We start from the raw sequence: 26,283 nt of genomic DNA, 5'->3' as shown, positions 1-26,283 counted from the left end.
AAGTCTTCTTTTTATTGCAGGTAGTACATATGTCGGAACGAGCCGGATCGGACCACTATATCTTATGGCTGCCATAGAAACAATTTACAAAATAATAGAAAAAACTTTATAGAAAGTAGGCTTTTTGCTATAGGGAAGGATAGAAAAAATACTGTCAAAATAATACGAAATAAACAATTTTTGCGATTTGTAAGTTAATAGGAATGATCTGCAAGGGTATAAAAGCTTCAACTGGCCGAAGCTAGCTTTTTTTCTTGTTTTTAAATCAATTCCCGATTTGTACCCTTTTTGTTCTTGTTGTTTTAGAACCAGAACTTTTTGAAGACGACCTTTTTGGAGAACCTTCTCAACCAGTTGAGCAGATTGCCGAAGAAGCTACAGATGTTGTTATCGCAGATGATTCTGATGAAGATGCCATTGATAATTGTAATAACGTTCCGTCCCCAGCCACATCATTTATTAATTCAGTTGTTGATGACAAAGGTGGTAAGAATCAATTTTTTTTTAATTTAAAACTGGGTTCTAAATTTAGTATTTACACAAAAATGTGAATAAATATTTATTAGAAACTAATTTGCCGGAACACTCCAATGTCACTGATAATGTGCCAATAAATGAAATAACTCTTGTTCCAAACGAGGACGAGGGATTTGCATTGGCTCCGCTTGATGCAACCGTATACAAGGGCGTAACAAAGGCGAAACGTAAAAGAAAACTCATTATTGACGAAATCAAAAATATTTCTGGAGAAGAAATGAAGGCTCAATTAGCCGATACATCTGATATATTAACTACACTGGATCTGGCTCCACCCACAAAAAGGTATTCATTTAATATTATAATAAATTTAATTTATTATATTATTTTTTTACTATTATTATATTTAGATTAATGTATTGGAAAGAAACAGGAGGTGTTGAAAAACTTTTTTCATTACCATCGAGATCCATACCAGCCAGATCCTTACTTACTAATTACAACAGACAGTTGTTTTCACATTCAACATTCTTTGAGGACTTTTCAAGTGTTGCTCCTATGGAAATTCTTGCCCTGGAATTTTATGCACAAGAAAACGAGAATTCCTTAATTATTTTTAATAAAAAAGGACGCAAACGTAAAAATGATCTTTCTACCAATCAGTTTTTGGACCATGTAGCAGATTCCTTTATTCAAAGCTTAGAGGCCCCTGAAGCCTTAAGAGAAGACCAGAAGTCTCTTGGGTTGTCTGCCGTTTCTTTGGACATTGTTGCAAAAGAGCAAGAAAGTATTCCTTGTCGAAATGAATCATCTCTTTTTGATAATATGCGAAGTCCAGATTTATTATCTTTAAATGAAATCGAACAATTCTCATCCATAAATGAACTGCCATTAACACCAAGAAACACAAGTCATGACATTGGGGATGATTTTAATCAAGGAGACTCAACGCCGACAGGGTTGGATCATGGCCAAACAACTCCACATCATTCAAATATTGTCGAGATGGACAATATCCCCAATATACCTACAGATCAAATAAGCGCCATTTTTAATGAATCTGTGGACCGATCTTCAATGATTGACAATGGATTTTTAAAAAGAACAAACAATGTCTTAAAAGGATGGAACAACTGTGAAATTCCAACATTTGTTGGACAGGTATGTTATTAAAAATAGTATAAGGCTGGGTTTACAGTGGGGTTGAGTTTTGACTTTCGGAACAAGCTTAGATTCTTTTACATATGTTTTGCATAGAAAAAGAATATGTTTAGAACGAGTCTCAATTGAGTTACGCTAAACAATAAATGAACAATGCCTTATTAAATCAGGGACCCTCGAAGATATCTTAAATCAAAACATTAAATGTTGCAATTTTTTTCAAACCGCGACTGCACAAATACCACTCGTTAAACGCGAAAACTAAGCATGCAGATATGCTTATATACGTCTATATTAACACAATTTAATGCCCATAGGGCTGCACCAAAAACACTGTCGGCCTGTGTAATCAACAACAAACCTTTAAAAACACAGGGCGGCAACACTACTACTATTTTGACCGCAGCTGTATGCTTTTATGTTTTTTGACTATGTTTTCTAAAATTTGTTTCTCCCTTAATCAAATAAAAACACCTCTTAGGGCCGGTTTCTCGAGTGCCGGCTAACATTTCTCGAACAGATAAAGTCCCTGCTAAGTCATTTTGGCTTTCTCGAGCATAAATGTGAGAGCTAACTTTGACAGGGACTCGGAGTCCCTGTTAAGCGTTTTCGACTCGATAGAATGACAGCTGATTTCCCAAAGCCAACTAAGAAGAAGAAACGAAATCACAGCTGACTTTTCCTTTGAATTATATCCAAACAGCTGATGAAATAATCGAAGCATGCCATTTTTTGCACTTTACAGTGCGTTAACAGCACTCTGTAATTGTTTCTCGTTCAGATAAATTAAAGCAGTCGAGAAAGCGGATTTGCTTTTACGAACAGTTTATCTGGTATTTAAGTTTTTCGAACAGATAGCTATCAGGGACTTTGACAGGGACTCGACCCTTAGGGCCGGTTTCTCGAGTGCCGGCTAACATTTCTCGAACAGATAAAGTCCCTGCTAAGGCATTTTGGCTTTCTCGTGCATAAATGTGAGAGCTAACTTTAACAGGGACTCGGAGTCTCTGTTAAGCGTTTTCGACTTGATAGAATGACAGCTGATTTCCCAAAGCCAACTATGAAGAAGAAACGAAATCACAGCTGACTTTTCCTTTAAATTACACCCAAACAGCTGATGAAATAATCGAAGCATGCCATTTCTTGCACTTTATTTTATTAGGTATAGCATATGTCTGTAGCTTTAGTAGTGTAGAACTTACAAACTAACGAAATGTAGCTATTTTTAGCTTTTTTCCCGCTTAAGTAGCGGGTTTTTCCAAAAGTCGTAAAACAAAAGGTTTCTTTATGGAACTGTTAAATGCAAATTGACTGATTCCATGACCCTAAAATACAGTTTGGATACGCACATACTAAATTCAATGCCTAGGCAGCGTACGTTGTTTTGAGCTGGCAACAGTGGCTGTTTCTGAATAACTTTTAAACGTGATTTTTTACAGTAACACGATATATACCAAAATATACAGTTTTAAAGGAAATCGTTAAAACCGTTTTTGATAAAAATAAAAAAAGCTAAAAAAAAGTTTTAAAACAATTTGTTTTGTGCATAAATTTTTAAATATTACATTTACACAAATTACACATGAAAGACGCTTAAAGCATTTTAAAATACCTTTCAAACGAGATACAGCACAAGTCTGTAGATTCAGTACTTTAGATGTCACGGCCTTCCGTATTTTAGCTATTTATAGCTGTTTTCCCGCTAAACTAGCGGGTTTTTCCAAAAGTGGTAGAACTAAAGTTTCTAATATCGAGCTGTTGCACATCATACCAAATTTTCAGGACTTTAAAACCAAGTTTTGGGACACACAGACAAACTGACAAAAATAATTAAATTTTAATTTTGACTAGGCCCCCGCAAATTTGTTTTCGGTATAACTTTTGAACGGAGCGTCCGATTTTCTGATATGACCCCTCATATTTTCAGTAGGAATACAACTAACATACTGCGAGGGGCCAATTATCCCCACTGTCTCCAACAGATCCCAATGTCTAATTTTTCACTTTTTCACTTTCACCGCTCTCTCTCCCAAACCAATTGATTTTCTTGAGGTCTTGGTATGCAATCCTTTAAGTTTTACCAATACCTTCAATTTGATGTATTACTCATTACGATCAGACTATCACAGCAGATTTTCAATTTTGCGGCTATATAATAGTTGTCGCCTTTGCACACTCTGCCGTCCATAGTAATACAAATCCTAAAATGTTTCTAAGTATGGGGTTTGAAAGATAAAGAGTGTATCTTTTAAAAAACTTTAAAATCGAATCTGAGAGCTCCGAAAAGTTGGCCAATTTCAGCCTTTTTCGAACTTTGAGGTCCTTGCGTCGGGGAACTTTTTGGAAAACGCAGTTTAACTTGGGAATTCGTAACGAATACAAAAAATATAGCATCCATCGAGGTACATTTTTGTTGCTGCATAGTGTAGTAGGTCTAGCAATTACAAAAATTTTATCTTACCATTTTGTGAAGATTTGATGAAGCAATATGGAGATAATTTTTTTATTCACAAACCGCGTGTATTCCGGCGTTCAGAATTTTTTTAATTTTAAATTCATTTAAAAATACTTAATTTAAAAATTAAAAATTTTTTTAAAATATTTTTCTGAAAGATATTAAGATGTCCGACAAAGTAGCTTAATAAATATTAAAATAACTCAAACGAGTCTCAAGTGCTGCATAAATTAAAATACGGAGCTTAATTCTAAAAAAATGTTTAAAACTAAACGGTAAGAGATTAAAACAAGAGAGAACGCTCTAGTCGGGTGCCCCGCCTATCAGATCCCCGTTACTCAGCTAAAGGGAGTGCGAAGGAGATGGAGATAAAAACTTCGATCCGCCGTAACTTTTTAACGAATGGTCGGATTTAAAAAATTTCTTCTACATTTCGATAGGTATTTTTAAACACAATAAAACTGCATTCTTACTTTTCAGAAATATTGATATTTATACCCTTGCAGAGGGTATTATGATTTCAGTCAGAAGTTTGCAACGCAGTGAAGGAGACGTTTCCGACCCCATAAAGTATATATATTCTTGATCAGCATCACTAGACGAGTAAGTCGGAACGAGCCGGATCGGACAACTATATCATATACCTCTCATAGGAACAATCGGGAAAAAAATGTAAAAAAATTATATCTTGGGTGTTTTTGAACCTATAACATCCTACTTTTGAAAATGTCATTTTTATCTAATTCTGAATTTCGAATAAAATTTTTTCAAATTCGGACGACTATATCATATAGCTGCCATAGGAACGATCGGAAAATTAATGGGAATATAATAGGAAATAAATTATTGCTTCGTTGGTTTTTATTGTATTCTCTTCTACTGTAGGATAACTCTTTTCAAATATTTTCGATTTTAATTTTATCAAAATCGAAGTACTATATCATATAGCTGCCATTGAAACGAACGCAAAATTAATGAGAAATAATAGGAAAATTAACATTTTTGCGATTTGTAAATTAATAGGTAAATTATAGGACAGACAGACAGACAGACAGACAGACAGACAGACAGACAGACAGACAGACAGACAGACAGACAGACAGACAGACAGACAGACAGACAGACAGACAGACAGACAGACAGACAGTCTGTCTGTCTGTCTGTCTGTCTGTCTGTCTGTCTGTCTGTCTGTCTGTCTGTCAGTCTGTCTGTCTGTCCGTCCTATAATTTACCTATTAATTTACAAATCGCAAAAATGTTAATTTTCCTATTATTTCTCATTAATTTTGCGTTCGTTTCAATGGCAGCTATATGATATAGTACTTCGATTTTGATAAAATTAAAATCGAAAATATTTGAAAAGAGTTATCCTACAGTAGAAGAGAATACAATAAAAACCAACGAAGCAATAATTTATTTCCTATTATATTCCCATTAATTTTCCGATCGTTCCTATGGCAGCTATATGATATAGTCGTCCGAATTTGAAAAAATTTTATTCGAAATTCAGAATTAGATAAAAATGACATTTTCAAAAGTAGGATGTTATAGGTTCAAAAACACCCAAGATATAATTTTTTTACATTTTTTTCCCGATTGTTCCTATGAGAGGTATATGATATAGTTGTCCGATCCGGCTCGTTCCGACTTACTCGTCTAGTGATGCTGATCAAGAATATATATACTTTATGGGGTCGGAAACGTCTCCTTCACTGCGTTGCAAACTTCTGACTGAAATCATAATACCCTCTGCAAGGGTATAAATATCAATATTTCTGAAAAGTAAGAATGCAGTTTTATTGTGTTTAAAAATACCTATCGAAATGTAGAAGAAATTTTTTAAATCCGACCATTCGTTAAAAAGTTACGGCGGATCAAAGTTTTTATCTCCATCTCCTTCGCACTCCCTTTAGCTGAGTAACGGGGATCTGATAGGCGGGGCACCCGACTAGAGCGTTCTCTCTTGTTTTAATCTCTTACCGTTTAGTTTTAAACATTTTTTTAGAATTAAGCTCCGTATTTTAATTTATGCAGCACTTGAGACTCGTTTGAGTTATTTTAATATTTATTAAGCTACTTTGTCGGACATCTTAATATCTTTCAGAAAAATATTTTAAAAAAATTTTTAATTTTTAAATTAAGTATTTTTAAATGAATTTAAAATTAAAAAAATTCTGAACGCCGGAATACACGCGGTTTGTGAATAAAAAAATTATCTCCATATTGCTTCATCAAATCTTCACAAAATGGTAAGATAAAATTTTTGTAATTGCTAGACCTACTACACTATGCAGCAACAAAAATGTACCTCGATGGATGCTATATTTTTTGTATTCGTTACGAATTCCCAAGTTAAACTGCGTTTTCCAAAAAGTTCCCCGACGCAAGGACCTCAAAGTTCGAAAAAGGCTGAAATTGGCCAACTTTTCGGAGCTCTCAGATTCGATTTTAAAGTTTTTTAAAAGATACACTCTTTATCTTTCAAACCCCATACTTAGAAACATTTTAGGATTTGTATTACTATGGACGGCAGAGTGTCAAAAAGCAAGCTATTTTATATTTTTATACCCGTTACTCGTAGAGTAAAAGGGTATATTGTATTCATGCAAAAGTATGTAACAGGGAAAAGGAAGCGTTTCCGACCCTATAAAGTACAATTCCATTATTCCTTAAAAAAAATTTTTTTTGACAACCCCTACTTGGCTATTTTGCTCAGTTTGACTGTAATCGGCTCATCAAGCTCTCGCTTACAGATTCGACCATGACACTGCGCCTATGACCAATAGTTCTACCAACCTGCAGAAGTCATAAGAAATAAAATAAAGACAATAACACATAAGGTACCCTCAACTAATTTCACCCCAGAAGGAATTTTCAGCACTTTTGCTAAATACCACGAAGGTTGATGACTAGACCTCGGATTTTGCATATTTGCATATTTTTATAGGATAAAGATAGATCAATTCCGAAAACACCAAAGTTCGTTTCAATAAAAATATAGTTTAAAATTAATGACATATTTTTTTTTTTGTATATTTGCATAAAATGCAAATGCATAAAATATGCAAAATATGTGCAAAATATATGCAAAATATATGCAAAATATACAATATATGCAAAATATAAAATAATCTCAACAATTCAAGATTGACCATTTCATAGCCAACCTAATTTACCCGAAGGAAATTGTTTGTTCTTTTTCGTCATTTCTGAGATATCTAATTTTTTACAAAATTTAAGGAAACTTTATTTATTTTTCCAACAAGTAGGCGAGATGGGTGCAAAAATAGTAAAAGGGGCAGAACAGTTTTTGGCCCTATCGGCCAAACTGCTCGTTTAAATTGCTTGCCGTGTTTACTGAAGGTTCCTTAGAATACCAGAGGGCTGCATTAAAAATTTGAGCCTCCAGTTGTTTGCGTATATTTTGCATATTTTATGCATATATTTTTTGCATATATTTTGCATATTTCCGATATGCATCCGAATTTATTACATTTGAAAAATCTGACACCTACCTAGAAATTTTGGTAAAAATCGGACCAAAAATGGACAAGTATGCAAAATCCGAGGGGTATTAATGACCTGCAAAATATTTAGTAAGAGAGCATGAAATTTGCCTTCAGAAAATTATTTTTTAAAAAAAGCACGCGAGTGGCCAATGTTTAATAAAGTGTCCCGAGCAGAAGGAAACTATTTTCAGAAATTCGACATTGACGGAAATTGGTTCGTAATTTCTTCAACTGATGGCACTTAAAGCTTAAATTTTAAGTTTCTTCATAACTGGTATGTTAAAGCAACATACTGTCCGCCTTGAATTTTAAATGAGCAGCCTGCGATGTCCTCTCCCTATAAAATTTTAATTTTTTCGACAAATTATTATATCGATATTTTAAATCGATACGATACCTTTTAAAAATTCGACAACCCTATTGAAAAGCTAATATGAATGAATATGCTAACCATAACTCTTCATGTTGTCTTGAATGCCCAAAAACCAATTAAATGAAAACAAATTCTTATTAGATATTTTTAAAGCATAAGAAAAACATACAAGTTGACTTTTTTTTAATTGAGGATTAATAAATAAGGACCGGTTTTTTTTACCGGTTCTCTTATCGTTTATTTTTAAAAATCTTTTTCCAATTAAGCTCCGATTTTTAAGTTATGCAGCACTTGAAACTCATTTGAGTTATTTCTTTTTTTGGTTTGAAACTTTGTGGGATATTTAAATATATTTCAGAACATTATTTATAAAAATTTTTAAATGTAAAATTAAACAATTTTTAAATGTAAAATTAAACAATTTTTAAATGTAAAATTAAACAATTTTTAAATGTAAAATTAAACAATTTTTAAATGTAAAATTAAACAATTTTTAAATGTAAAATTAAACAATTTTTAAATGTAAAATTAAACAATTTTTAAATGTAAAATAAACAATTTTTAAGAGAATTTAAAATTGAAAGACGCGGTTTCCAAATAAAAAAATTATCCTCATATTGCTTCATCAATTCTTCATGAAGTGGTAAAATAAAATTGTTGTATTTTCAAGACCTACTAGTAAAGACAACGATTTTAGTTAGCAATTTTGCATCAACTTTGTAGGAAGAGAACAGCAATACGAACACGGGAGAACAGGAATAGTGTTTTCCCTTTCTTAAACGTTGTTGCTTGATGCAAAGTAAAGCCGGAAACCGGATGCCGGATGTCTTCTAATATAATTCCTACACAAAGTATATAATTAAGTTCGGAATACAATAACCAATTGGTCTTGGCCTTGCCAATGAAAATATATTGATTTAAATCCTATTAGAATAATTAATATGAGTATTATAGCAAAAGTGATTGATGTTCAAAGCAAAAATTTCTGATATAAAAACGAGGACGGAAGCTAACTTCGGCAAGCCGAAGTTTTAATACCCTTGCAGATTTCACGAATGAAAATTTGACTACAATAGCAACCTGAATTAAGAAACAAAATATTTCAAAATTCAAAAAATACAATTGTTCCTATGGAAGCTATAGGATACAGACGTCCGATCAGCACGCGCTTTTACCCTGATCAAGTTACGCACAAAAAAATACGATTTGGAAAGATTCATGTCAATAGCTTTTACACTGCGCGAAATATCTTGAATTTTGCAAGTTATATCCCATTGTTCCTATGGGGGCCAAAGGGAATAGACGTCCGATTGGGTCGATTTTCAAACTTGATCTGCGTACACATGTTTTAGGATGACTGTGAAACAGAGCATGTAAAAAACAATTGACTATTTCTAGCTGTCTCAAAATAATTCTCACTTTGGGACCCTTTGAGCAAATAGTCACAAAGAAACTGTTTATTTTGTTTCAAAACGTTTTCGGTCTTTGCTCAACCAGTAACCGATTTTTATCTCAGTTACTCGTAGAGTAAAAAGGTATATTGTATTCGTGCAACAGTATGTAACAGCTAGAAGCAAGCGTTTCCGACCCCTTAAAGTATATATATTCTTGATCAGGGTCACTAGCCGAGTCGATCTAACCATGTCCGTCTGTCCGTCTGTCTGTCCGTATGAACGCTGAGATCTCGGAAACTACAAAAGCTAGAAGGTTGAGATTTTCCACACATATTCTTAGGCTTCTTACGCAGCGCGAGTTTATTTTAGCCGAGCCACGCCCCCTCTAACGCCCACAATCGCCCACTAACGATGGGGCCCACACCTTTAAAGATTTCTGAGAAGTATAAATGCAATTTTGTTGTGTATATGGGCTGTTCTTTTACAAAACGAACGGATTTGGAGAAAAAAAAAAAATTTCACATTTTTGATTTGCCTGAAACTATTTTTTACGTGTACTATTCGGAAAACAAGTAAACATGAGATCAGGATTTAACCGAAAAAAAAAATTTTTTTATTAAGAATTCTTTTTAGTTTGCCAAAAAACGTGAATTTTGAAAAAGTACCCTCTCATTGAAAATCTGTATCTCCGGTTGTAGTAATCCGATTGACTTCGTGTCTTTTGCATTAATTCCTCTACAACCTCTTCTTCTTCAAAAAAAAAAAATTTTTAAAAAGAAGATTTTAATTTCTTAAAAATAAAAACAAACTAAAATTAAAAAAAAAAAAATTTAACGGGTTCCCCACAAAAAAAAATTTTTTTTATTTAACATATGCGCCATATTGTTAGTTTCAATCGGTTTTTGTCAAAAAGGTGGAGCCATGTTTAGTTTTTGAAATATCTGATTTCTTTTAACAAGGCCTCGGCTTTTTTCTATGAAAAAACGTCGCAGCATGTAGGTCTACTCTCACTCTTATCGGATCCTTATGGAATTAATGTTTTCTCATCGTTTACTTGTCCTTTAACAATTTTTAATGATTAAAAGTTAACTTTAAAGTGCTTTGACAATTTCTGAATGACAAAAAGTAAAAAGTCATTTTTTAATCTATTAAAAACTTACAATTATTTATTTAACCATCCATTTATTTCTGCCTTAAAAAAATCCTAAAATTATTCTAAGTATGGGATTTGAAAGATAAAGAGGGTAACTTTTAAAAAACTTTAACATCGAATCAAGCCATGCATCCATTTGCCTCTGAGAGCTCCAAAAAGTTGGCCAATTTCAACCATTTTCGAACTTTGAGGTCCTTTTGCTAAGAATCCTTGCGTCGGGGAACTTTTTGGAAAGCGCAGTTTAACTTGGGAATTTGTAACGAATCCAAAAATATAGCATCCATCGAGGTAAATTTTTGACGCTGCATAGTGTTATTGATTCTTCAAAAACCGCGAATTCTTAGGGTTAAGAGGATATATTTGTGTGGATCATACATAACTTAACTAAAGAAACCTAATGATATATTCTATATCGATTTTTCAAAGACCGTGAACAAGAGAATTTATTTGTGTGGCTCATACATAACTTAACTAAGAAACCTAATAATATATTCTATATTGATTTTTCTAAAACCGCGAATTCTGCAAAGCAAGAAAGTTTTTTTTTGTGGATCATACATCTGTAATTTTTAAAAACCACAAGAATTCGGATGGGCGGAAGAAGTGGAAACAAATGTCGATATATCGTATCCTTTAATTTTAAATATTATACACAAATAACCATTTTGACCTTAAGAATTCGCGACAGGTCGATAAGCTGTGAAAATTGTGGTTATCGTCTTATTTAAAAATAAATTTTTATACCCGTTACTCGTAGAGTAAAAGGGTATATTAAATTCGTGCAAAAGTATGTAACAGGTAGAAGGAAGCGTTTCCGACCCCATAAAGTATATATATTCTTGATCAGGGTCACTAGCCTAGTCGATCTAGCCATGTCCGTCTGTCCGTCCGTATGAACGCTGAGATCTCGGAAACTACACAAGCTAGAAGGTTGAGATTTTCCACACATATTCTTGGGCTTCTTACGCAGCGCAAGTTTATTTTAGCCACGCCCCCTCTAACGCCCACAATCGCCCCCTAACGATTTTAAAATGTGTTTGGCGCCCACACCTTTAAAGATTTCCGTGAAGTATAAATGCAATTTTGTTGTGCATATTTATACCTATCGAAATGTTGAAGACATTTTTCAAATCGGACCATTCATTTAAAAGTTATACGCAATCAAAAAAAAAAAGATATATATCCATCTGCCTCGCATTCCCTTTAGCCGAGTGACGGGTATTAGATAGTCGGGACACGAACCCGACTATAGCGTTCTCTCTTGTTTTTCTTTGGGTAACCTTAAATCTGAACTGATCTACTTGAAACCCATTTGACTTGGGTCGTTTGGGTTTGCGTAAAATTTGACTCACTTACCCAAATACCCAAACCCAAACGACCCAAGTCAAATGGGTTTCAACTTGAAACTTTCAAGTAGGTCGGTTGGATTTAAGGTTTGACAAACAAGTCAGGTTACTTGTGCAGGGCTCTAATTTCTATTGCAGCGTGCCGAATGAGAAAATTTAAGAAAGTGTATTTATTTGGTCTAATGTAAATCTTCCTATTTTTATTCTTAGCTTTTATCGCTAAACTAGCGGGTTTTTCAAAAAGTCGTAGGACAAAAGTTTATTTTTTCAAGCTGATTCACACAGTAAAAATTAGTACAGGAGCCTTAAACACCGATTTGATTCATAAAAACCCCACAAACAAAGGGACAAAAGTTTTCATTTCAAAAAGAGCCCTTAAATCTTGATTTTGCAATAACTTTTGAACGGAGCATAATTCGAATCTTAAATAAGAAAGCAACTAGAGTAGTACGAGGGGGCATTTATTTATATTTATATTTTTGTCTGAGGTGTTAAATGCAAAACATGCAAATAACTGTCAACCGATTTTCCTAAGGCAGTTTGAATCTCGACAAAACCGAAAAAAATGTTCCTCACAAACTCTCTCTCTGAGCGCAACCCTTTTTTCGTTTTGCTTGTCGGTTTCAGTCCGACCGTTCGGCTCAACCGAATTTCGTCCCCAGAAAAATCTAGGGAGTTTAACGCCTGTAAATATGCTACACTGATCAAGTGTACCATTTTTGTTGACGTCCTATATTTGTTGCTGCTGCTGGTAGTCTGTTCGTTAGCCAGCTCGTCAAATATAAAAATATGTATTTAAAATAGGTGCGAATTTACATTTAGCGTAGGGTGGCAAAATTTCCCCAGACAGTACTTTTTTAGAAATAATTATTTTTCTTTCGAAAAACACAGGGCGGCAACACTACTACTATTTTGACCGCAGCTGTATGCTTTTATGTTTTTTGACTTGACTTTTGACTTTTTTGTTTTCTAAAATATGTTTCTCTCTTAATAAAAATCCTAAAATTATTCAAAGTATGGGGTTTGAAAGATAAAGGGTGTATCTTTTAAAAAACTTTAACATCGAATCAAACAATGCATCCGTTTGTCTCTGAGAGCTCTGGAAAGTTGTCCAATTTCAGCATTTTTTGAAGAAGAATCCTTGCGTCGGGGAACTTTTTGGAAAACGCAGTTTAATTTGGGAATTCGTAACGAATCCAAAAATATAGCATCCATCGAGGTAAATTTAAAAAGCACTAAAAATGCTGCACAGTGTTATTAATTACTACATAAGAAAGATATGCCAAAAGTGGATTTTTGGAATCGTAAATTATTTAAAATATGTGGAATATTAGAATTTAATGGTAAATGGGCTAATCTTACAGATTCAGCTTTGGAAAATACACATTACGTATTTTCCCTTACCCTTTTGAATTTTAATAATCAAAAAGCAATGTTACGACTGAAGCATTACTGAACAGGTCACACACACATACATTCACAAAAGACCGTTTTCCTTAACAGACCGAGAAAAGTAGTCGGTAGAAACCGAAACCGCAATAACTCTGAAAAAAAGGGTTTTACTCTGAACGTAACATCTGTTAAGCAAAAACCCGTTGAATGTGTTAGCTCACTCCCAGTTTTCATTGGGTTTGTAAATTACAGGTTTTTCCAACACTTTGAAAAAATTGACTGAACCTTGCAAGCTTTGGTTAAATGTTTATGTAGGATTGATTTGAATAACTGCAATAGTAGGCTCTGGATTGTTATTGGCAATTGGAATAATGGGTATCTCGGCATATAAAGGTGTGTATTGGGTTGGGTTAGGTTAATTGCGTATACGTCACTTATACAGGTACTTTTAAAAAAATGCAGACATCTAGCAAGAACTAGCACAATTTTTTTACGCGCAAATGAAATATACGGGACCCGTCATGTTATGTGCGTTTGAATACACAACAACAATTATTTTCGTGCTAACATATCGGCTACCATACACACAAAAAAAAAAAAACTTGGTAAAATCAAATGTAATAATTGTCAAACAGGCCCCAACCAGCAAAATTGTCAATTCTATTAAGTAAATAGTTATTTCACAACAACAAAATACACACAATTAGCAAAGACACACACCCAAAGCAAAAAGAAAATACACGTAACTATTTTAATAGTTACGTAACTATCTTTGTTGGTCAATTTTACCAAGCAATTTTTGTTGTGTATAATTATATCCTTGCAGAAGGTCAGTCAAAGGTTTGCAACGCAATGACCAGCACCAATAAGTCCATCTAGCCATGTCGGTCTGTCCGTTTTTATGCGAACTAGTCTCTCAGTTTTAAAGCTATCGCGATGAAAATTTCCCAAACGAGCCGGATTGGACCACTATATCTAATCGCTCTCTAAGGAATAAAAAAAAAAGAATAGGAAAAAAACATTGTAACTTTTAGGAAGTAGGCGTTTTGATTTTTGCCAATTTAAAAACAACATTTAAAATAAATATGGAATTTTATCTGCAAGGGTATATATTACCCTGCAGGAAAAATGCGAACTAGTCTGAAAAACAACTAGTTATACAACTAATATCACTATGGACGGCAGTCCATGTAGTGACGAAGCGCACCTGGAGAGTGTGCGAAGGCGACTACTATATATACACGAAGAAATGAAAATCTACTGTGATGGTCCGATCATAATTAATGATACACCTATCGAAAGGTATTGCGAAAACTAACAGGATTGCATACCAAGACTTTAAGAAAATCAATTGGCTTGGGAGAGAGAGCAGTGAAAGTGAAAAAGTGAAAATTTCGAAATTTGGAGCTGTTGGGGCCGGTGGGGATAATTGCCCCCTCGCAATGTTTTAGTTGTATTTCTTTTGAAAATACCCGTCTAATGAGGGGTCATTTGTCAAAATCCGACGCTCCGTTCAAAAGTTATAGCCAAAATAAGATTTTCTTCGTCTTCCCAAAATGAAAATTTAATTCTGTTTGTCAGTTTGTCAGTTTGTCCAAAACATGTTTTTTAAGTTTTGATAATTTGATATGACGTTCATCGATATAAAAAACTTTTGTTCTACCACTTTTGGAAAAACTCGCTAGTTTAGCGGGAAAACAGCTATAAATAGCTAAAATTCGGAATTCCGTAACTTCTATACTACTAAAGCTACAGACTTGTGCTGCATCTCATTTGAAAGGTATTTTTAAATGCTATAAACGCCCTCTATATGCAATTTGTGTAAATGTAATAGTTAAAAAGATATGATACGCTGCAATAGAAAATGCCTGTAAAGGGAAAAAGGCTGGAATAGTTTTGTAGGGCGGGCCGAATGAGAAAATATTAGAAAGTCTATTTAATGACGAGTGTAATAATTTTTCGTCACAAATGTTGATATCAGAACTTTTGTATGTTGAAGGCGCGATCGTCACTAGTTTTTTACCTCGTTAAGAGGTGTTTTTATTTGATAAAGCAAACTGAATTTTTCTGAAGGCATTTGGACTACAAAGGGTCTACAAAATTTGTGCTAGTCGAAAAAATGAATAATACAAAACTAGTGAAAAAGCAACTTGTCTCGGACTGGTACCTTGCTGAAAAAAAAAAACCTTACAAATATTTTATTGGTAGAACAAATACATGTTAAAGTCCAGCGGTCGGCACACACATTCAATTATATTTTGCTTGATATTTGTATGAGTAAATTGCACTGGGCAGATCATCAGAGTGTGTGTGCAGTACAGTATACGTGAGAGGCAGAGGATGGACAGAACAATTCCCTATGCTCACTTAATAGGACTCTGCCGACCGCTGTTTTAAACTTAGTTTAATCTGTCCGAGGCAAAATATAAGTGAAAAATCACTGTTTTTTAATTATTTCACGCTAAAATTCATAAACCTTGTTAGGGCATTACAAAATGTGATGCGTGTATGGCTCAATCAGTTAGTGTGTCTACAAATCCAAAGGTCCCGGGTTCAAGTCCTAGAGAGGGCGACTTGCCTTAAAAAAAATTAAGTTTGTTTTAATTCCATTTAGGGCCGGATAAAGTCCCTGCTAAAGGAATTTTGGCTTTCTCGAGCATAAATGTGAGAGCTAACTTTGACAGGGACTCGGAGTCTCTGTTAAGCGTTTTCGACTTGATAGAATGACAGCTGATTTCCCAAAGCCAACTATGAAGAAGAAACGAAATCACAGCTGACTTTTCCTTTAAATTACACCCAAACAGCTGATGAAATAATCGAAGCATGCCATTTTTTGCGCTTCACAGCACAATTCTGTGCGTTAACAGCACTCTGTAATTGTTTCTCGTTCAGATAAATTAAAGCAGTCGAGAAAGCGGATTTGCTTTTACGAACAGTTTATCTGGTATTTAAGTTTTTCATGGACTCGAGAAACCGGCCCTTAATTACACTGTGCAACATTTTTAGGGTTATAAAATGTAACCGCAATTCTGATTTCATGGGCGGAAAAAACTATAAGCTAAACCCAGCTAAAGAGTCATTTGACAATTTAGTTCCTTGGGTTCATAGCTACATAATCACTGAAGACTTGATAGACTTGATATTTTTTAAAAGTGGTTAAAAAAATTTTCAAAAAATCGTGGACGTAGCTTTGATAAGCCCTTAGACGGCTGTGAAATCAGATTGGCGAAAAGTCTTACAATAGGCCCGCGAGGATGTTTTGAGTTTTATTTTGAGCAAAAAAAATAAAAATCATCAATAATCATTATTTTTAAGTCCTATTTTTTTTGCTCAAAAATAATTATTATGCGCTAATTAAAATATAAAAATTGAATTTTAATCATTACAAAGTAATTTTTATTATTTAACTTATAATTATTACGGTCCCTGATTTATACCCGTTACTCGTAGAGTAAAAGGGTATATTGTATTCGTGCAAAAGTATGTAACAGCTAGAAGGAGCTCTGTAGTTGGCCGTGTGGTTTTCCCACAGTTTCTACACCTTTTGGCAGCTTGGTTCTTCTTATTTAGAGGACAGTCCAAAGATAAATGTACATCCCCGCAGACAACGCAGACTGCACGAAGTTTGCAGAATTTTCTCGTATGATACTATTCTTAACAATTCGTACATTGGACGGTCCATTCCCTTTAAGAAACCCCACCGTGATTCTGCGGTGCAATAGATATAAAAGCTTGTAGATTGGGTGAACTTCATTTTTTTAAAGACATATTTTCAGGCGTCAGTTCTATTTTGAACATTGGCTGGGGAATTTTGTTTCTATTTATTATGTTTATAGCCGTTTTGGCATTAAAACCCTTTTCTTTAAGACCAGCTATTATTTCAATGGTTGGAACTGTTGATTCAATTTCTTTAATAACTACTTGTAGCCCTTTGCTACTTTTGAGTTAATAGGTATAGTAGGTATTTGGCCACTGATTGATAAAACAAACTTTTAGAAATTATTTATAGAACAGATTAATGTCCTGCGTTCTTCTTGAACATATTTCCTATACTATTATATTGCGTCTATAATGTCGCGAATCGTGTTGTTCGATATACGGCAGCGCCCCTTGTTTGGTTAGGCGGGGGTGTGGCCGTGCATCAAGAACAATATCGTCTTGTTCACTCTTAAACCCTTTAGAAATATTAAAATTTATATTATTAACTTTATTTATTTACAGAGTCATTGTGAGGAACAAATGGAAAATGAAACCGATGAACAATTTGAAGAACGTGTGTTAAATAAGAGAGCCGCACAACTTTTTATTGACGTTAGAGCGCATTTTATCGCAAAAGATAATTTAGCTCTCTCTCAATTAACAATAGGAAACTCGAGAAAACAGGTAAAGCGCAAGTTCTGATGCCGAGTCAATAACTTAATTTTAATTTTTAGTAGATTACAAATAATATGTTTCCAGGGTCGGAAACAATTCTCACAAATTGATTGATTCTTTTACCATTGTTTTAATATTTACCCAAAGTAAATTTAGAAATATAAAAGGTTAAAACAAATGAGAAGTTTTCGTTGTGCACGTCTTCAAAGCAGAGCTCCCCAAAAGTGTCCCCATTTTACAGGCTGTCAGAAAAAGATCTTTTACCTCAGGACACTATCGGGGGTGTCACAGAAATTATTTTCAACCGAAATCCGAAATCCCCTTATTCGACGGGTATTTTCAAAAGGAATACAACTAAAACATTGCGAGGGGCATTTCTCCCCACCGGCCCCAACAGCTCCAAATTTCGAAATTTTCACTTTTTTACTTTCACCGCTCTCTCTCCCAAGCCAATTGATTTTCTTAAAGTCTTGGTATGCAATCCTTTAAGTTTTTGCAATACCTTTCGATTGGTGTATTACTCATTACAATCGGACTATCACAGCAGATTTTCAATTTTGCGGCTATATAATAGTAGTCGCCTTCGCACACTCTCCTGGTGCGCTTCGTCACTACATGGACTGCCGTCCATAGTGATTTCTTGTTCGGGGGTGTCACAGAAATTATTTCCAACCGAAATCCGTTAAAGTTCTTACGTGCATCAATGCAAAATCCAACCGTCTTCGGTTGGAAGAGATTTCTGTGACACCCTTGTATGAAAAAAGTTATAGAGAGACACTCTCAAAGTGTTTTTTGTTTCAAAGTGTCTTGCTCAGACACTGAGCATTTCGGTTTGCTCTGTTTCGGAACCTGTTTTCTGAGACACTTTGCCTTTCAGAATCTAACGAAAGTGTCTTTGCATATTAAATGTGATTTTCCAGTATAGGGGTGAAATCTCTTTGGGCGGAATTCGGTTGGAATAAGCGTGAACATTAACACAAGTTCCATATGATTTTTGCCCAAAGAGAATTCCGCTTACCCCCGCGGATAACAATTTCCATGAGGCCGTGGCGTCACTTCCTTGATTAAGAATTGGTAGTTTTCTAAAAACTAGTTCTAGCCAATTCGACTGAATGTTTAGAAATAAATCAACCGCGAATTCTTTGGAAGAAGAGGACCCTTTCTGAAAATGCGTTTTGGTATCTAGGAAACCACCGCGAAATCTTCAGAAGAGGAGGACTCTTTGTGAGAATGCGTGTTTGGGTCAGAAGAACTTACTCTTTTCAGACGAATAGAAAAAAACCTACCGCGAATTCTCCAGGAGAAGACTAGCCTTTACCACATTTTGTCGTTTAACAATAAATAGTAATATTCCAAAATGTTACAAAAAAAACAAAATTAAAGTACCCGCAGATATATAATGTGTGCATATACACTACTGGTCAAAAGAATAAGTACACACGTTACACCCTCACTTGCTAAGAGATATCTCTATAGTTATTGAGGCCAGACCTCCCAAACCTTTTTATTTGGAAAGGTTATTCTGTTCTGCAATATTTAAATAAACAATGGATACAGTAAAACCTGCCTAATCCATGTTAGCCCTACATTTGTGCGATAGGTCGGTTTTGGTGTGGTCAAAATAATAAGTACACTTGTGTTACTTATAAATTTTAAAATATTAAATCTAGAATGGGGCTACGGTTAGTATTTTATCTTAAGTTAGGATCATGTTTATAAGAAGTCTGGGCCAATTGGACGATCCAAAAAGTTTCCAAGCCTGGATTTGGTTATTTCAAAGTCATCATCCATGCTAAAATCTGATTTGCAGCTTAAAAGGAACACTTAACACTTAAGTATGGCTTGTGATTCCCTAAAATTTCCTTAAAAATACTACTCTGAATAAATAAAATCGATTTAGAAAAAAATGAGTACTTACACCGTAAAAAATAAGGAAAAAGGGGAAATAAATAAGAAAAAACCAAAGTTACATGCGGTTTTAATTAAAAAAAAAATAGTTAAATTTTAAATTCTTAATTTTTTTATTTTTATTTTGATAGTAGATAAAACGCCTAAAAAATGAGATATGTTTCATTAAGATCGGTAAACAACTTAAACCGTACTACATGAATCGCACAACGCTAGATATCTATACATAAATACAAATTCCCCGTCCATACAAGTTTGTATGAAATTCGTTTTTAACGATATAGCAGTTTTGTTATCGTGCACATCGTCAACAGCCATTTAATAATTTGTTGACCGATCTTTAGAGTTAGAGTTAGAGTTAGAGTTTAAAATTCAGATTTCTTAACTTTCCCTTCAGCTAAAGTTTGCTATCCGAATGTGACGCGCTCACTCTAAAGCTCTAGAATAGTTTCTAGTGGAATAGAATATACAATTTTTTCTACGATTTTTTAAAGAACTTTTTTTGGTATCTCCAAGTTTTAATTTATATCTCGAGTTGCTCCAAACCAATTAAGCATATATATGTTTTAATTAACAATTATAAAATTCCGCTTTAACTTTGGCGATAAAATGAATTGGCTACAAAGAGTACATTGGAATTATTTAAAAATTTTCTAATTGAAAGACTGCTGTTAATATCGTTAAAACTGAAAACTGAAAAATACGACAAGAAATCGAGATTTGTACCATTTAAAATTTGCCGTCAAAGCGAACCAAACAAGATACATTTGGACAACATCAAAATACCGATAAAAAAAATTTAATTAAGGGGGGAGATACATATAGAACTGCATTTTTTCATGTTTTTCGTGATTTTTTTTAATCAATAAGGGGGGACGGTGCTGGGATGTCGTAACTTGGTGAAAGGGAATCCTGTAATAAGGAAAACAACACGTTTGAGTTCTGTATAAAAACTGATTTTATTTCAATAAGTCTTTGCTTACGTAACTAACAAGAAATTCTTATGATATACTTATCTATGGTCTACATCTGTTTGCCTGAGCGGGAGCCTTATCAACGGTCTCCTGCAAGGCGACCCTTTGTGCAGGGTGAGAACTATATTTATAGTCAGGCTCAAGTAGCCTGTACTTAAGATAACAAGTGTAATCACTGCACCCTTGTAGGGTTTGAGTTACAGATCGTTATTTACGATTCTAGATCAATTAACATATTGACATCTACCGAACTCGTAAAGTATGAAATTTATTATAAAAAGTGTTCTTCTTGAACATTCTGCCAAGGGCGGCAAGACGCGGTGTAGGGGTTATCAATTACTTAGATTCATTTGTTAATAATGCAAATAAAAAATAAGTGGACGGTATATTTAATTCGATATATTGTATTTGCTTTTTAACTTATATGTTTAAATATATTGCAACGGTCTTGGACTTTATTTCCAAATTTATAATCATTAAATATTAAATCTTTAATTTTAACATGATACCTTTTCATGTATTCTTTTTCATTCTTTAACCGTTTAACATTTACTGTATAATTAAACAGACATAGTTTTATAATAGCAACTACTTTGCTTCACAAATTTATAATGATTAAACTTGGCCCGAAAGTATGACTTGATTGATAATTAACTTCGGACATTCATTTTTTAATTCCTTGTCTTTTGACTCTGCTTCTACTAAATGAACGGTTGAACTAAAAGCCACCTCACCTCCAAAGTGAGGTCCTGCCGGCGGAATATCACGGCAATGTATTTCTTCATCTTCTATTCCTTTAGAAATCGCTAAGCTACCTAACTCTTTCTCATTTAATGGAGTCGATGATACAGCCTGTGAATCTATTTTATTTTATTCTAAACTATTCTCTTTATGTTTGAATTCATTCGAACAAATAAACTCATTGACCATATTAGAAAACTCTTGCTCTGGCAGAGTAAAAAATTTCTCTACTCTAGCAACCACAGGAAAATATCCTCCAATTCTGAATCTTTTCGCTAAGGCCGTAACTATATTTAGAACATAGAATTGTAAAACACTAATGATGTCTTCAAATTCATCGCTTTCAAAATACAATCTAGCCTGTTCCTCCACAATAAACACTTTTGTAGCTAAATAGTTAATATTAATACCTCTTTTGTTGAGACAATACTTGCAGCCACCCAAATGTTTTATCGTCTCATCGATATATTTCTTTAACTGATCGACTACACTTAAAAAAGCCTGCCTTGGAATATTATTTCCATAATCGGACGACTTCGTGCTTTTTATATTACAATATTCCTAATATCGAACTTATCTGATGATAGCGTTGACTTAGTCCATTGTGATGATAGCGCTTTTCCAAGGATGTAGTCGATGACGTTCTTGTAGCGACGATTTTGATGATTCTTGGCGACGCCTTCCCTTGGTGTCCAGGTCCTGCGGTCAGCCAGCAAGTCTTCTTCCTTCCAAGATGAAATTAAGTTGTGGGGCCGAGATCGTCCTCTCGGTAGCTTGATGTATTATATTTATCCCAGTTTCGGAATATTCAAATGCAATATCGCATCTGCAGGCTATTAGCCCAATGGAATATATTTTCCCATAATCCAAATTAATAGTTAAACGCTTAAGTGCGATTCAATTCAAGGCCCTTTTGCAAAATTTATCTTTGCATTGCAGGCTCTTGTTAACCATATTCAAAGCTAATGGTAATATTATTATTTACTTTTTCTTTAATAATAATATTTTTATTTAGTCGGATTTTTAAATTTTATGCTTTATAGCTTCTTGGCTTTATAGCATTTGTAGGCACTTTTGACCCACATATTTCCAATGGAAGAGTATTGCATTTGTAATTAGGCACTTATTACAAATGTTATTTTGTGAGCACTTTTTTTTTTAATGCACTTTTCACTAAATTTTGTATATTTTTTATATCCGCTGTTTTGGCCACGGACACGCTTTACCAACTTATTGGTTTAAATATATAAATCACTATATTTCTCTATATATTAATCCGATGTTAGGGCCTCGAAAACGCCCTACCGACTTTAGCAACCTTTAGCTGTTAAAAAACAGAATCTTTAAGGTGCTTAAAAACAAAAAAGACTCTTTACTTGTCTTTTTGCTTTTATTTTGTTCAACACTTTTGTCTCTTACCTCTGGTGGGGGAAAACGGCAGAGTTTGCGTTTCAAGCACAGAATTTCATTTGTGCACTTTTTATTGCTTGAATGCCTTAGACACTTCAAACAAATGTGTCTTTTTTTTACCCAGTCATTTCTTTCTGCTGGTTCCATACCCTTAAATGTATAACATTTCTTCTTGAACACTTGGCATGTTGATTACATTGTTCTTATATAATTTTAACCATTTTTTATTTTTTTGTATCTTTTAAAATAACGGCCGTGGAAATTTTTTTGTCAGGCTATATTTTGCAAAAAAAAATATCGATTTTTTTCAACATTTTTTTCTTGTAGATTAACATCTTAAGATTATACAGAAAAAGTTTTAAGTCAATCGGACAAAAACTTTAGAAGTTAAGCTAAAACTAGTACCCCAACCTCTAAGACTTTAAGTACGTAAGTGCGTTTTTCTCGAAACCACGTTTTGAAAGCCCGTGTTCATCGGCATTTCTAAACGGCTCTACCGATCGTTTTCAAATTTTTCGCATACTTTTCTGCATAAAAAAACCCGCCCGCTGGGAAGCGTTTTTTTTATTTTTTAACTTTAAATATTTTTTTTAAAGCCGAGAGGCACATATTTTAGGTCAAAAACGCATTTTTGACTTTGGAATCTAAAAAAAAATTCTCAATAATAATAAATAAAAAAAAGGGCTTCCCAGGGGCGGGGTTTTTTAATTCTTAAGCGAAATGTAAAAACAAAATGGAAATCCGATCATTTTTAGCGGAGGTACATTGAACACGGAAAAACGCCTTTTTTTAATTGTGTTCCAGCAATCGCTTTGCCACCAATATATTAGCCGATAGTATAGGCTATAACAATTGGTGGATGTTATTTAAATAATAATATAAAAAGGTTTGAGTTAAATACATCCAACCAGTTTTTATAGAAAAAATCGCAAAGTTGGTCGATTTTTTGGTGCTAAAGACCCCTTAAGTAGTGCAAGCATCAACCAACTTAAAAAAATGTAGATACCAGCGGAATTACTAGAAATAGTTACTTTATAGATATTTTCCTCAGACGTTACAAGGTGTCCCTACTATTTTTCACATGACTGTAAGTCGGTATCAGCCAGATCGGACATATAGCTCTCATAGGAATGATCGGAAAAAAATGTATATAAATTATAAATAGTTTCGGTGTTTTTTGTCATATAGGGAGGGTCTAAATATGTCGGCTATTGTATAACATTATTTATAAAATATTTTAAATTTGTTTTGGAATTAATAAATATTTATTTTGTCTTTCAGGCGGCTCAAAAGTTCTATTCTCTTCTTGTTCTGAAGAAATTTAAGGTGCTTCACATTGCTCAATCTGCTCCTTATGCAGATATTACCATAACCCGAGGACCAACATTTGAAAATCCAAAAATTTAAGGACTAGGACTTCTGAAAATTTGATTTGTCATAATTTATAACTATAATTTATTTGTAATATAGGTAAAAAATGAATCTATGTATTTAAAAATTTTTTCGTTTTTTCTCGTAGAGTAAAAGGGTGTATTGTATTCGTGCAAAAGTATGTAACAGGGAGAAGGAAGCGTTTCCGACCCCATAAAGTATATATATTCTTGATCTGGGTGACTAGCCGAGTCGATATAGCCATGTACGTCTGTCTGTCTGTATGAATGCTGAGATCTCGGAAACAACAAAAGTTAGAAGGTTGAGATTTCCCAGACATATTCTTGGGCTTCCTACGCAGCGCAAGTTTATTCAGTCGAGCGCCACGCCCCCTCTAACACCCACAGGCGCCCACTAACGATTTTAAACAGTGTCTGGCGCCCACACCTTTATATAGTCGTAACACCTACCAATCGTAGAGCGGGAACCACTACTACTTAAATTCAGCTGTATAATATGGATATTATTCCATTCTTATATCTCACTTTTTATACCCTTGCAGAGGGTATTATAATTTCAGTCAGATGTTTGCAACGCAGTGAAGGAGACGTTTCCGACCACATAAAGTATATATATTCTTGATCAGCACCAATAGCCGAGTCTATCTAGCCATGTCCGTCTGTCCGTCTGTCTGTCTGTCCGTCTGTCCGTTTCTATGCGAACTAGTCTCTCAGTTTTAAAGCTATCGCGATGAAACTTTCCCGAAAGTCTTCTTTCTATTGCAGGTAGTACATATGTCGGAGCGAGCCGGATCGGACCACTATATCTTAAGGCTCCCATAGGAATATTCAAACAAATATAAGAAAATTCATTGTAACTTTGTGGAAAATAGGCGTTTTGATTTTTGACAACTTAAAAACAAAATTTAAAAAATAGGCACGCTGAATCTGGAATCCCTGGAACTGCACCGAGTGAACTAGAAGTATTTACTTTATCTGCAAGGGTATATAAGCTTCGGCTGGCCGAAGCTAGCTCCCTTTCTTGTTAAAAATAAACTGTGCGGCAGGATTTTACAAACGTGTCGAATTTTCAGAGTGGGCATCAACTACACATGTAGTTACAAAGAAGATTGCAGGCATTCGGATTACAGGCAATTACAAACCTACAGTAAACCCGCAAATGATTATCGACAAACATCCGATCCCGAGAGCAGAAGATATCTTTAATAATGAGACTGTGTAACGACCCTGTTTCGGGAGGCGGTATCGCTCGGCGAAGTCAGGGCTCGCGACAGATATTTATATTTCCTCTACAGATCGATTTACCTCCCTTTCCCCAATAATGACACAGAGGGATAAGACTATAAAGTAGGCATGTATTTCGAAGGACTTGTATAATAGGTGTTTGTCGTTGGGTCGGCGATATGGAATTGCCGAGTGATGAACTGCTTGCTGTCGTTGGGTTGGCGCCACGGAAGGGCCGAGAGATGAACTGCTTGCTTTGAGGGGGTTGACCGGGATATTGCGGACTCCGTGATCTGTCGCTGCAGAAGGGCCAGGAGGCGAGCTGCTTGAGTTGTGAACTGCTTGTCAGTGACGTGGCGCTACGGAAGGGCCAAGAGGTTCACTGCTTGCTGCGAGCTTCGGCGGTGCGGATCGGCCGAGAAGTCGCATCGGCGCTGCGGTGGGTCGAGAAGTCGTGTCGGCGCTGCGGAAGGGCCGAGAAGTCGCGTTGGCGCCGCGGAAAGGCCGAGAAGTAGCGTCGAGGCTGCGGAAGGGCCGAGACGTGTACTGCTTCGTCGTGCGTACTTCGCGTTCGTAGTGTTCTGGGTCGTTGGGAGCGATCACCGGGCCGGCTCAGCGATCACGACTGTGTCTGGGCTGATTTCTAGGAAACCAAACCGGTACGCAGAACCGATTAAAAACCGAGCTCTTCTTTTCTGCCTCTGGTTATATAGGCGCCGTTGAGTATGCCGAGAGCAGTCGATGTCCATAATTCCGATTTCGATAACTCGTTATCGGGTCCCGAATATAGTGATGGAAGTTGACTATCGATGTATCGGTGGGGCTAGTGCGGCCAGAAATGGTAGTCGACTATCGATATATTAGTGTGGCCAGTTTATCGTTTTAAGCGCGCTTTTGAAAAGGTTCGATTTTGGCGCGTGTTTTGAAAAGCAGCGCAGCGTAGGAAGAATAAAAGATCATTGTGTGGGTCGACGATGGGTCGACACAACTGAATTCGCTCA

The 26,283-nt window shown here is 34.9% G+C and overlaps 1 protein-coding gene across 2 annotated transcripts in view; it reads left to right on the top strand.

Annotated features, from left to right (window-relative positions):
- Positions 1 to 24,165, top strand: part of vtd (RAD21 cohesin complex component verthandi) — a 65,748-nt gene extending 41,583 nt beyond the window's left edge. The window contains exons 4-8 of one of the 2 annotated variants that reach the window (XM_070216357.1): positions 307 to 483; positions 567 to 822; positions 888 to 1,638; positions 17,482 to 17,643; positions 23,949 to 24,165. In XM_070216357.1, coding sequence (XP_070072458.1) covers positions 307 to 483; positions 567 to 822; positions 888 to 1,638; positions 17,482 to 17,643; positions 23,949 to 24,074 — 1,472 coding nt within the window. In that variant the 3' untranslated portion in view covers positions 24,075 to 24,165. Of the gene's footprint in view, positions 1 to 306; positions 487 to 566; positions 823 to 887; positions 1,639 to 17,481; positions 17,644 to 23,948 lie in introns of both variants that reach the window. The other variant, XM_070216356.1, reaches the window with a different exon arrangement.
- Positions 24,166 to 26,283: the final 2,118 nt, after the last annotated feature.

Source organism: Drosophila takahashii, chromosome 3R, assembly GCF_030179915.1.
Source record: "Drosophila takahashii strain IR98-3 E-12201 chromosome 3R, DtakHiC1v2, whole genome shotgun sequence".
NCBI classification, from domain to species: Eukaryota; Metazoa; Arthropoda; class Insecta; order Diptera; family Drosophilidae; genus Drosophila; species Drosophila takahashii.
The sequence above is the reverse complement of the archived record's forward strand: the minus strand, read 5'-3'. Positions and strand labels throughout refer to the sequence as shown.